Below are 13,948 nucleotides of genomic sequence, written 5' to 3' on the forward strand. Positions count from 1 at the left end.
AGTGTTCTTACAGACTTCCGTGTGGCCAGTGTACTTTGGGCTCCTGGATTGATTGGATATATATATATATATATATATGTAATGTAAAAATTACTTATAAAGCGCGGCATACACCGGACGGTTTCTTGGCGCTGTTCACTTTATTCGGTGAGAGGCAGAGGGGGAGGTGAGAAAAGCTTATGTATAAACACAACGGAAAAGATGGGTTTTAAGGAGAGACCTAAATTGAGAATAAGAGGAAGTGAGTCTGAGTTCCAGTGGGAGAGAGTTCCAAAATGAGGGGGCCAGAAAAGAAAATCTAAGACCTCCATGTTTTTTGCGCCTGAATCTGGGTGCCTGGAGGAGTGCATGGTCAGAGGATCGGAGGTGCCTGGGAGGGACGTAACGATGTAAAAGGGAAGAGATGAAGGAAGGGCCGATGCCGGCCAAAGATTTATAAGTAAGACAGCCTAGTTTAAACTTGCAACGCTCTGATACAGGAAGCCAATGAAGGGCTTTAAGCAGAGGGTGGACATGATGATGTTTAGGTTGATGATAGATCAGGCGAGCTGCCTGATTCTGTATCAACTGCAGTCGTTTGATTTGATATTGTGGGATGCCTGCATACAAAGCGTTAGCATAGTTGATCCGAGAGATGACTAGGGCCAGCAGTGCCAAAGTGAGGGCTTCGGTGGTCAAGAAGTGGGCTATTTTTCGGATCTTCCTAAAGCTGAAAAAAGCAAGAGGACACAGTGGCACTGACCTGATGCTTCATAGAAAGATCGTGGGAGATATAAACCCCCAGGCTTTTCACTTTATCAGCAGGGCGAGGAGGGGGGCCAAGTGAAAGGGGCCAGAAAGTGGAGTTCCAGGGTTTGGATGGGCCTCCGACAAGAACAAGCTCCGTCTTGTCGGGATTAAGTTTGAGATGGTGAGCGTCCATCCTATTACTGATATGACAGAGGGTGGATTGAACATTTTGGGACGCTTCATCCGAGGAGTCAAGATTGAAAACGAGCTGAATGTTGTCTGCATAGTTAAATGCAGAGACATTCCTTCCCCGGAGGGAGCGGATCAGAGGAGTGAGGTACAAGTTGAAAAGAAGTGGTGACAAGGACGAACCCTGCGGAACGCCGCAGGTAAGCATCCTCCTGTCAGCCGAAAACTGGGAGAGTCGGACGGATTGGTGGCGGTTAGTCAGAAAGGAGCGGACCCAGTTAAGGGCCGTCCCACCGATGCCCGCTTCTTTGACACGGTCGACCAAGATGGTGTGGTCGACCGTGTCAAAGGCCGCCGACAGATCCAGAAGGACCAAGGCTTGGCTAAAGTTGGAATCAGCGCCTCTACGGAGTTCCTCCATGACAGAGAGGATAACCGCCTCTGTCGAATGGGCAGGTCTAAACCCGGCTTGCTGGGAATCAAGGAAGTTGGAGTCTTCGATGAAGGAGCTGAGGTCGCTGGTCGCGTGTGTCTCGAGTACCTTACTCAGGTAAGGGCGAAGGGAGATGGGACGGAAATTACCCATAACCCCGGGATCAGCGTTAGGTTTTTTTAATATAGGAACCACCTCAGCGTTCTTGAACTGGCTGGGGACCTCACCCAGCAGTAGGGAGTTGTTCAAGAGGGCTAGAGGAGGGGCGGGGCAAGCTGAGAAGGCGGCCCGGAGAATCACAGGAGGGCAACAGTCGGTGGGGGAACCAGATGAAACTTTATTGAGTAGGGAGAGAAAATCTTCCTCTAGTATGGGGGGGAGCTGAGTGAGGGAATGGGGGTTAAGAGAGGAGGTGACCTCAGAGAGGGGCGTCGCCAGAGATCCGGAGGAAATACTGTTTTTAATTTTGCTGATTTTTTCTATAAAAAACAGTTGAGGGAGTCACAGAGTGCCTGGGACGGAAGGGGTTTAATAGTCACCCTACCCGGATGTGAGAGCTCCTCCACAATGGCAAAAATGTCTTTAGATTTTTGCGCAGAGTTAAGAATTTTTGAAGAGAAGTAGGCGGTTTTAGCTGCTAAAATAGCCTGTTTGTATTCTCCAGATAGTTTTAGAAAGTGAAGTTTCTCTAAAGGGTCGTAGTTTCTACGCCAATGACGCTCAGCTTGGCGGAGTCCCAGTTTTAGGGATTTAAGGCTATCTGAGAACCACCGATGTGCGTCATGGGGGACGCTTGGCTCTAATTAGTTTGAGGGGAGCGACCTTGTCGCTGGCGGACTCTAACCATTCAATTAATGCGGCTTCTTGAGAGTCTATGGAGCCTAGGCAGGGCGGAGCCGAGGATGTTAAAGAGGTGAGAAAGAGGTCGAGGTCTGCTTTATTCCAATTGCGAGCCAGAAGGCTAGGGCCTTGGCTGTGAGGGAGCGGTGGAGGGACCAGAAGACGAAAGGAGATTAAAAAGTGGTCCGACCAGTGGCAGGGTGAAATCGAGAGCGATTTGATTTCCAGATTATAGGTCCACACCTGATCTAAGATGTGGCCTTTAGAGTGAGTGGCTGTATGAATATGTTGAGAGCCATTGAGCCCACTTAATAGGTCAGTGAAAGCCAAGGAATGGGGGCTTTCATTTGCATCTGACGGCCAGTAATTAAAATCACCTAGAACCAGGATTTTGGAATTATTAATTGTGAGCTGGGAGAGTAGATCACCAAAGAGGGAGGAAAAGTTGGGCATGGGTTGAGGGGGGCGGTATGCCAAAACACAGATAAAAGGGGACGCCGAGGATTCAAATCTGCTTGCCAGGCAGTCAACCTGGGGGATGGTAAGTAGAGAAAGGGAGCTGAACCTGAGGGGGAATTTGATGATAGCGGCTACGCTGCCTCCTGGTTTACCAGCCGGCAGGTTGGCTTGGAGGATGTAATAACCCAGTGGGATGGCTGCCAAGATGTCGGGGGGGGAGTCGTCATTCAGCCAAGTCTCCGTTAAAAGGAGAATGTCAGGTCGGTCCGAGTCCAGGAGGTGGCATATGTCATGATGGTGCCTGACTAGCGACCGGGTGTTAAAATACATGATTGCTAATTCCATATTAGCAGGTGCTTGAGGGAGCAGGGGTTTAGGAAGAGGGGGGGGGGTGATTGTGTGTTCAGGGGTGAGGGAGGATAGGAGGATCCTGAGCTCGGGGAAAGAAGTGCGGGCTTGGTAGACGCCAAGCTGTTGTAGTTTTTGGTGGCTGGCGGATTCCAGCGGCCAGGGAGAGTGTAGAGCAATCAGGTCCCTAGGGGCATAGGATGTGAGTTGGGCAGAGTGGCAGGCCCCAGGCCCCAGGCCCCAGGCCCCGGCCGGCCGCAGACGGGCTTGCCTTAGGCGCGCCTTCGGCGCGCAATCGTCGCGCCCGCTGCGCTCGTCCGCTGCGCTTCCGGTAGGGGCACATCCTATGTATAGGTGAGGAGAGGGTTGGGAAAGGGGCGTGGCCAGCGCCGGTGGGCGTGTCCAGGAGAGTGCGGAAATGGCGGCAAATGTAAACACAAACACCTCCCTCGCACCAGCGCTAAATCCGCTGTGCAGGGGTGTCAGAAAGCCAGTTAAATGCGCGATGCCAAGAGCAAGTAAGCAAACAGTTTTAAAACACAAGTTCAGGCAGTATTAAAAACAATCACAATTCGTGGCTCCCGGCTGTGCCTCAGGAGAAATGAATGAACGGAGCCGCGCTAGTGTTCAGCGCTTTAATAGGCTTTGGCGGAAAAGGGGCGTGGCCAGCGCCGGTGGGCGTGGCCAGGAGAGTGCGGAAATGGCGGCAAATGTAAACACAAACACCTCGCCCGCACCAGCGCTAAATCCGCTGTGCAGGGGTGTCAGAAAGCCAGTGAAATGCGCGATGCCAAGAGCAAGTAAGCAAACAGTTTTAAAACACAAGTTCAGGCAGTATTAAAAACAATCACAATTCGTGGCTCCCGGCTGTGCCTCAGGAGAAATGAATGAACGGAGCTGCGCTAGTGTTCAGCGCTTTAATAGGCTTTGGCGGAAAAGGGGCGTGGCCAGCGCCGATGGGCGTGTCCAGGAGAGTGCGGAAATGGCGGCAAATGTAAACACAAACACCTCACCCGCACCAGCGCTAAATCCGCTGTGCAGGGGTGTCAGAAAGCCAGTGAAATGCGCGATGCCAAGAGCAAGTGAGCAAACAGTTTTAAAACACAAGTTCAGGCAGTATTAAAAACAATCACAATTCGTGGCTCCCGGCTGTGCCTCAGGAGAAATGAATGAACGGAGCTGCGCTAGTGTTCAGCGCTTTAATAGGCTTTGGCGGAAAAGGGGCGTGGCCAGCGCCGGTGGGCGTGTCCAGGAGAGTGCGGAAATGGCGGCAAATGTAAACACAAACACCTCGCCCGCACCAGCGCTAAATCCGCTGTGCAGGGGTGTCAGAAAGCCAGTGAAATGCGCGATGCCAAGAGCAAGTAAGCAAACAGTTTTAAAACACAAGTTCAGGCAGTATTAAAAACAATCACAATTCGTGGCTCCTGGCTGTGCCTCAGGAGAAATGAATTTATATTATAATATTTATATATATATGTCTTCCCTCTGGCGTCCTCCTCACGGATGTTAGTCTTAGCGGCACACGACTCACAGATGGCACCGCTGTTTTTTGGTGAGTCAAATTCTCCTTTAATTAATAATTGCGCATATTAAAGCATTTCTTTTACATCATCCTTGTTTTCAATAAGGACTGACGTGTTTCAGCGAATAGCTTTAATCACACTCTTTATACTACAATATAAAATATAAGCCATTAAACAATCACATCTATTATGACATTTCACTAGAAAATCATAAAAAATGTTCCTGCCATCCTTGAGCAACCACCACCACTTCCACCTGCCTTCCTTGACCCTCTTGCAGTTGTGATGTCTGCTATCATTCAAAACAGAGGAGCAGGGGTGTGCTGCCAGGCTCTCAGAGAGCCCTGTCAGCCTGGTGGTCTGGAAGGCCTTTATGATATCACAACAGTGGGTAACTATTTTTGTTATCAACTGCTGCTTTGTCATACAAGTGGGTTATGAGATTCAGAAACTGAAATTAACGATAGTGGCTCTCAATGAGATCCATATATAAAAATACTATAATTGCAAGATAAGCATATATTTGCTGTTCATAAATCCACATCTCCTTCCCTATATGAAGTGGCTTGTTTTTTATAATAGATGCAATGTTATTGTCATGAGGTATAATGCATATGATGTAGTGGTGGTATATCACTTTGACGATTTACTATATGTTCTGATACTAACATAGGGTCAGAGTCATATAAAAAAACAGATATGTCTCTTCCTATTTATAATGTGTGATACTGCCGGTATACTGACTTGTCACTCCAAGGGCCATTCCACTCCACCTGACCCCATGGGTTTCTGATGCGAACAAGCCGAACCTTCTTGCCTCTGTACTCTACCTATAACAAGAAAATAACAAGTGGGTACATTTAACTACAATCATTTACAAGAGAGTTTTCAGGATTTTAACAAGACAAAGAGAAGGTGGTTGGGAGAACAGGAGGTCAGAGATTTCAGGAATAATTGATCCTAAGAAAACTCAAGTGTCCCAGATACATAGTCAAAGGTAAATCATATAATTACATCACTTCTTCACCTGTCTAGTAAGCCACTGCTTATGACTTAGTCAGTAAACAGAAAATAATGGTAGCCCCCAAACTCATTCTGATTCCCTTCTTCATTTAAAGGTTGTATACATATCTTTTGTTTTTGTTATGCATATACTTATTGTATTGTTACATTTCATTGTTAAAGCATTAGCTATATTACTTATTAGAACATTGGAAAGTTGAGAATGCCATTGAAGACAATGGAGTAGTTCCGGGCTTATAATGGCTGTATAAGCCGGAGCTCCAATATTCCAATGTTTGTCTTCATGTATTTCCCTTTTTAATTTGGAACATTCTACCCTCAGTGGGTGAGGTTCTAATAGCCTTATAGACCTTCTGCCTCAGGCTATACCTGTTGTTTAAGGCCTTCCCCCTTGTTATAGGCTCACGCCTCGGGATCAGGGCCTTTAATAACTGGTATAGCCTTCAGCAGCAGGCTATAACGCTGTAGCCAAACACAAGCCAGTTACATCCAGCGAAAAGGAGCAGGTAAAGCTCTTAGAAATAATCTTTTAAAAACATGAACAGAAAACTATTAATACCTAGGATGGAGAGTTTAATTTCTGTAACGCCGACTGTAGCATTGTGAACTCGCCATTCTGGTGAAAATTGGCGACAGAGACTTTCTAATTGATGCGCAGCCTTTATAAGGCCTGATCTAATGAGAAACTGTAAAACTAAAGAGGTGTTGGGTCCACGGAAAAGATAGCTTACACCGACATGTTTTATTAGTCAAGCTATGCCTTAAAGAAGTGCTTGTCCTGTTTATGTTATTTAGCAGGGCATACAGTATAGTGAGGTATTGCTGCTTGTATCGAAGATTGTGGAAGCTGCAAGACTTGTTTTGGGTGCCACAGGAGATGCCATGCCACTAGATGCTACAAGAAAAGAGATGTGTGAAGAAGAAGTGGCTCCCCTCGCTCTCTGGCCCAGTATGTGATTGATATTCATTACGTATAATATGTAATACTGATTCATTATACTTATATTTTAGGTGTGGGTTGCTAAATTTGTAGTGGCACAGGGTGGGAAGTTAATAAGGTAATAATTAATTAACAATTCATTTATAGTGCATTATTAATTATTTAATTGACTATTAATTTTGTAAATTGTGTAATCATATATTTTAGTTATACTTTAGGTGTGGGCTGATGAGTTTGTAGGGGTATAGGTTAGGCAGTTAAGTAATAAATCATTAACAATGAATTAATGTATTATGAATTGTTGCATTGATTATTCATTATGTACATTATGTAATATTGATTTATTTTAGTTATATGATAGTTGCGGGTTGCTAAGTTTGCAAGAGTACATAGTGGGAAGTTAATTAAATAATAATTGCAAAATAATAATTATTAATGTATAATTAAATAGTTAATTGATAAATATTTATGTAAATTGTATAATAATTATACATCTTAGTTATATTTTTGGTCTGGGCTGCTGAGTTTGTAGGGTTTTAGGGTGGGGAGTTAATTAAGTAGTGTTGGACCTAGTGTTACCAAGTCACATAGGGTAGCCTGGCCTATGGTACGACAGTCAGTTCCTAGAAGCACAAGTGTAAAGTTTGCGCACCACCCAGCAGTAACTCAATGCACTTCCACACAAAAATGACACTACACCAAATTTGTGGAAAAATATGGACTGGTTTATAAAAATAGCTTTTGGTTATCTCTAATACTTTTCACATTTCTTTTGTCAATTCTTTTTCTTTACATCTCAGGTTACTCCATTGGTTTAATTACATCAATAATTCAAACACTTGACATTGCATTGCATTGTACTGGATGCTATGTTCCCACTCCTTAGCACTGATCCTAGCAATCTCACTCAGTGCTAACGTTTTTGGATTGACACCCTGTAGTTTTCTACAAAATTCTTCAACCTTCTCCTATTTATAAAACCCAGTTAGTAATTGGGCTCAACTTTACAATTCACACACGCCCTCCTTGGCAGATGGGATTCAGGCAGTTTTACTGTCAGAGTGGGTTCCAGGGGCTGCTAGAGGAATCAAAGGATGGTTAGTCTTTACCAGGACTCTGACCCTATACTAATAGCACACGGTTCCCTGGCTTCTGATTTGAACTTTCCAGGACCGACTTACTCTTGTGCAGACTCCTGCCTCTAAGAAAGAGTGTCTTGGTTTCTCCACGAACCCCTGGCAGTCCTTCCGTCTTCACCTGGGTGACTCAGCTGTCTCAACAACCACCTTGCTGCAGTGGTGTCCCTCCCGAGCCCCACTTCCCCAGCTTACTTGAGGTGTGTGTGTCAACTGTCAATGACCTCTCTTTGCCGCCGGGTGGTCCTCGATATTACCACAGACATTTCCCCCCGGTGGCAGGTACAGGCCTTTGTCCAGCTCCCGGAGCGATTAGCCCTCTCCTTCGCTGGTGTTCCGGTGAGCTTAGCTGAAAGGGGGTAATCCTTTATGCCGATCGTCGGTCCTCGGTCCTGGGGTGACTCCCGCTGAATGAAGCCGAGACTCTACTCCCTTCCGGTACTGCGCCGTCGAGGAGACACTTCTCACCAGCCCCCGCCTCACGGAGTGTGCGCGGCAGCAAGTACACTGTAGCGCGTCGCCGCCCTCTTCAGGAAAGAGGCCTCACTCGCTTCCTGTCATGCGCGGCCGGCGGAACACTTCCCTCAGCAGCGTTCACTCCTCCGGACACCTCAGCAGCCGGACGAAGCTCCTCGATTCGATTCTTCTCGAGGAACTGGGTCCCCGGAACCAATGTCGGGACAACCTTCCGGTCTTCAACAGAACCCGGAAACGCGGGTAAGTGAAGCGAAGGGTTACTATGCCCCAGTCTCCCTCACAATCCAGACGTGGTGGGAGGGACGGTAGAGGAAGACACCTCAGCTCCTTCTCCTGACGCTCAACCAGGCAGTGCTCCTATGACTCTCCCACCATTACCGTCCCCTCTTGGCTCAAAACCATGAAATCTGCCATAAGAAAGTTTCTCTCAGCTGGGCCAGATCAGCAGCAAGGGAGACAGATTCTCTGTACGAGCAGTAGATCTAAGTGGACCATCAACCCTGACCAGATCTCCCTTCCCTATTCACTGCAGTCTGCACTCCAGACAGCTCCTCACAGATGCCCACTACTTGGCACTCTCTAAAATGGCTGCCCAGCCTTCTGCCTTATATAGGCTGACCCTAGGAGGTCCAGAAGGGACCAGAAGGTTCTGGAATGCCCTATTCTATCCTATGGGTCAGGTCTCAGAGGTGACAGTTATGGCAGTTGGGAACCACCATTTTGTAGGTCTGGATGAATTTTAGTCAGAAAAGGCACCTAGGCCTCAGGAAAAAAAAACTATGAGGGCGAAAGAGCATCTAACCCCTGCCAACACCACAAAAATCCAGTGGACACAAAAAGATAAAAAGGGTATGAGGGGCAAAAAGGGGACAAAATAAATAATTAATAGGAGGGGCTACGCAAAAGGCCAGACAGGTCTAACACGCGTCCCCCCCAGCTGAAAGTGGGGAGAGCTACCCAACCCCTTGGGAGTCCTCATCACTAAGGCGGAAATACCTAGAGAGACCGTCTGCATTGGCGTGGTCCACTCCAGGCCGATGTTCCACCCGGAAGTCCATTCCCTGTAGGGAGATGGACCATCTCAACAACTTGGGATTTTCCCCCTTCATTTGCATCAGCCAACGAAGGGGTCGGTGGTCCGTCTGAACCAGGAAGTGCGAGCCGAACGGGTATGGCCGCAACTTCTTCAGAGCCCACACCACCGCAAAAGCTTCCCTCTCAATTGCACTCCACTTCTGTTCCCGGGGAAGCAGTCTCCTTGATAGGAAGACTACAGGCTGATCCAGACCCTCTTCATTGAGTTGCGATAACACTGCCCCAATGCCATGTTCTGATGCGTCGGTCTGGACAATGAACTCCTTGGAGAAGTCTGGGGCCCTCAGGACCGGTGCTGCACACATTGCCTGCTTCAATTTTTCAAAGGCTTGCTGACAAGCCTCTGTCCAAATTACCCGTCGAGGTTGTTTCTTTGAGGTAAGCTCTGTGAGGGGCGCTACAATAGTGCCATACCCCTTCACAAAGCGACGGTAGTAACCTGTGAGGCCCAGGAAAGCTCGGACCTCAGTCTGGGTCTTGGGGGGTTCCCAGGCCATGATTGCCTCAATCTTTGCCTGGAGGGGCTGCACTGTTCCCCTACCCACCAAGTGACCTAGGTACACAACCGATCCCTGCCCAATCTGACATTTGCTGGCCTTGATTGTCAAGCCAGCTTGTTTCAGGGCCTGGAGAACTGCTTGCAAATGTTTCAAATGGTCCTCCCAACTGCTGCTGAAGACAGCAATGTCATCCAGGTAAGCAGCTGAGAAATCCTCCATTCCGGAGAGGACCTGATTCACCAGCCGCTGAAAAGTGGCAGGGGCGTTCTTGAGCCCAAAGGGCATCACGCAGAACTGGAAGTGTCCCTCAGGTGTGGAGAAAGCTGACCTTTCTTTTGCTCCATCTGTAAGGGAGATCTGCCAGTACCCTGAAGTGAGGTCAAAGGTACTCAAGTATTGGGCAGCTCCCAGCCGGTCAATTAATTCATCCGCCCTAGGGATCGGATGTGCATCAGTTTTGGTAACTGAGTTCAGTCCCGGTAATCCACACAGAACCTCAGTTCTGGAGTGGTGCCTGGTGGAGCTGCTTTTGGCACTAGAACCACCGGACTGGACCAGGGGCTACTGGAAGGTTCTATAACTCCTAGCTCCAGCATCTTGGTAACCTCACCGTGGATGCTGGCCTTCACCTTGTCTGACAGCCGGTAGGTCTTTGACTTCACTGGTGGGCTGTCTCCTGTGTCCACATCATGGGTACACAGGTGGGTCCTTCCCGGGACAAGGGAGAACAACGTAGAGTACTGCTCCAGTATCTGGCAGCAGTCCTCTCGCTGCTCAGGAGTTAGGGATGGGGAGAGAATCACTCCCTCCACTGACCCATCCTTTTCCTGAGACGAAAACAAGTCCGGGAGAGGCTCGCTTTCCGCTTCCTCTCCTCCATCAGTCACCATCATTAAGATAACCTCGGGCCTCTCATGGTGGGGTTTGAGGCGATTAGCATGTAGCACCCGTAGGGGCTGTCGAGGGGTCTTAAGGTCCACCAGGTATGTGGCCTTACCCTTCTTCTCGAACACCTCAAAGGGGCCTGCCCAGCGATCCTGGAGGGCACTTAGCTCTCCAGGCTCCATCACCCACACTTTCTGGCCAGGCTCCAACTCCACCGGGTGAGCGTTGTGGTCATACCACTCCTTCATTACTGCCTGGCTGGCCTCCAAGTTGTCAGAAGCTTGCTTCCACAACTTCGCCATTTGGCTCCTGAAGGCCAGCATGTAGCTCACCACATCCTGGGGAGGCTTCCTGGGAGACTTTTCCCATCCATCCTTCACCAGGCTGAGAGGACCGCATACAGGGTGCCCATACAGAAGCTCAAAGGGGCTGAAGCCCACTCCCTTCTGTGGCACTTCCCTGTAGGAGAATAGCAAGCAGGGTAGGAGGACGTCCCATTTCCTCCGCAGGCTTTCAGGCAGACTTCTGATCATGCCCTTCAAAGTCTTGTTGAACCTTTCTACCAGTCCATTTGACTGGGGGTGATAGGGAGTGGTGAACCGGTAGGTCACTCCACACTCCTTCCACATTGCCCGCATGTATGCTGACATGAAGTTGGTCCCCCTGTCGGACACAACTTCTTTGGGGAACCCCACTCGGGTGAAGATCCCCATCAGGGCCCTAGCCACTACAGGTGCAGTGACAGTCCTCAGAGGAATTGCCTCTGGTTACCGTGTGGCGTGATCCACCAGAACCAGGATAAACCTGTGACCAGCTGTAGTTGGTGGATCCAATGGCCCCACAATGTCGATGCCCACCCTTTCAAAGGGGGTGCTAACGACAGGTAATGGTTCCAGGGGAGCTTTCAGCTTCACCCCTGTTTCCCACTGGCTTGACAGGATACACATGTCCGACAGTAGGTGTCAGACGCCACTTTCCTCTGATGCCAGTAAAAGTGGGGGACAAGTCGAGCAAAGGTCTTGTCCTGACCTAAGTGTCCTGCCAAGGGTATTTCATGAGCCAATTCTAACAGAAAGGCTCGGTATCATTGTGGGACTACCAAGGCCCTTGATGAACCAGGGAAAGGTACCTTGGGTTCACTGTAGAGGAGTCCGTCCTCCCAGTAAATGTGGTAGTGTCCCGCAACGTTCCCTGCTGCCTGGGCTTCGGCCTGTCGCCTCAGTCCCTCAAGGGTAGGGCACTCCTTCTGGCCCTTACAGAACTCCTCCCTGGTAGTCCCTCCTTCCACATGCCACTCAGCAGGGATGGGTAGGTCCTCCAGGGAGACTACCTCCCCTTCCACAGACTCCTGGCTCACCACTGCAGGTGGCCGATCTGTCACATGGGGTGTGGAAGCCGAAGCAGGCTTCTCCTGTCTTCGGGTCTGTCCCTTTTTGGCAGCGGGTTGGGCCATTGTTCCAGGCTCCAACCCGGGCGAACTCCCTCTCCGGGCAGTCGCAGACCTTGTGCTTACACAGGCCCAGTCAGGTGTACCCAGCATCTCTGAGTGAGTCCGGTATTCCACCTCTCTCCGAACATTGTGCTCCATGTCATTCCCCAGCAGACAATCGACTGGCACGGCAGGGCTTACGGCAACTCGAAGTGAACCTGCAACCCCTTCCCACTCAAAGGGAACCTCGGCCACAGGATAGTGGCCCATTCTGCCATCAGCCATCGCGGCGGGGTGAAGTACATTGGGAATCACCTGCTCTGGAGACACCAGTTGACTCCTCACCATAGTCATACTGGCTCCTGTATCTCTCAGAGCCTCCCCTCTCTGGCCATTGATGGTGATCCATTGCCCATACTTGGTAGTATTTGGGGGCACCTGGATCTTAGGAACGATCTCCCAGGGACACTAAGGTGACACCCGCCCACTCACCCCCCTTATCTAAGGGCAACTCCTCCCCGAGCGCTACACTAGCTACTCCCGGGGCTTTTCCTCCGGTGGGAGGGGGTGGTCTCTTTGGGCATTTGACATCTCCCTTATAATGTCCAACACCACCACACTCAAAGCAGTGGACAACCCTTGGCTGCTGGCTTTGGCCAGGATGAGGGTTTCAAGGCGGGTTAGCCTTAGGGGTGAAACCTGTTCCCTTTCCCTGGAAACTGTTTTGGGGACCTTTGGAGAGCTCCCGCTTTTTATCTCCCCCCTCCTTCTTCTGAGGGGCGCCCTGTCCAGCCCTTTGGGAATCCCCTCCAGTCCCCTTTGAGGACACCCGGGTACTTGCCCAGATGTCCGCCTCCTCTGCAAGCTTCCGGGGGTTGGTCAGCTTGCTGTCCACCAGGTGTTGGCGCAGCTCGGGACAACATTTCTCGAGTAGATGCTCTTTAAGAAAAAGGTCATATAACCCCTCATAGTCCTTCACCTCGCTGCCCTGTACCCAGCCCTCCAATGCCTTCCTCGCATAGTCCAGGAAATCCACCCAGTTTTGGGTGCTTAACTTGTGGCTCCCCCTGAACTCTTGGCGATATTTTTCCGGGGTTAGCCCAAACTTTTTGATTAACGCTACTTTCATGGTGGGGTAGTGGGTCTGCTCCTCCTGTTCCAGGGCTAACAAGGTGTCCCGACCAGTAGGAGGCATATACTTGTATAACCCACCCCCCAGTCTTTCTCCTGGATCCCATGGGCTCTTAGGGAGACCTCATAGGCAGCCAGCCACTTGGCTATGTCATCCCCTTGGCTGTAGCTGGCAACTATGTCTTTGGGCAGGTAGGGTCTGGACTCCCTGGTTGGTTCTCTGGTTTCGCTGCCACCATTCGGAGAGTTGGAGGGTCCTAACTGTAGGGCCTGGAGTTCTAGCTCTTTTAGTTTAAGCTCATGAGCCATCCTCTGTTCCTCCCTCTCCTGTTCTAACCTGGCTAACTCCCACTTCAGCTGCCTTTTCTCCCTCCTGTCTGTTAGTTCCGCTTCGGTCAAGCTTCCTCCGGAGACACGACTGCCCCTCCTTGAGTAGGTCATTGGTCCTGGAAGTAGGTTTCCCATCTCAGGATGGAACAATCCCTCTACCCCTATGACTGTGTCCCGGTCCGTCCCCTCTTCCTTCTCCTTCCCTTCTCAATGTGCTGCCACCCAAGCCCTCAAACTGGTCTGGAGTTCCCCCTTCTTGGCACCACGCTTAAAGAACACTCCCATGTTTTGACAAAAGTCCCTAAGCTGGGCTACAGAATAAGTTTCCAGTTCTTCCAAAGCAAATTCCATTTTGCTGAAGAGCAATGTAGGGACAAGCACACAAAAAGAATAGATTCACAAGGGGCAATTTGAAGCTACCTCCACCCTCCACCAGGAATGAATTTAGAAAAAGCAAAAGTAGTAATTAGGAAGTCCG

The 13,948-nt window shown here is 49.6% G+C and overlaps 1 protein-coding gene across 1 annotated transcript in view; it reads right to left on the reverse strand.

Annotated features, from left to right (window-relative positions):
• CAPN9 (calpain 9) overlaps positions 1-13,948 on the reverse strand; it is a 301,607-nt gene that overhangs the window by 176,295 nt on the left and 111,364 nt on the right. Inside the window, exon 7 of the mRNA XM_086927144.1 lies at positions 5,269-5,354. Within this exon, the coding sequence (XP_086783270.1) occupies positions 5,269-5,354 (86 nt within the window). The remainder of the gene's footprint in view (positions 1-5,268; positions 5,355-13,948) is intronic.

The sequence above is a fragment of the Lissotriton vulgaris genome, chromosome 6, assembly GCF_964263255.1.
Source record: "Lissotriton vulgaris chromosome 6, aLisVul1.2, whole genome shotgun sequence".
In the NCBI taxonomy this organism is placed as follows: Eukaryota; Metazoa; Chordata; class Amphibia; order Caudata; family Salamandridae; genus Lissotriton; species Lissotriton vulgaris.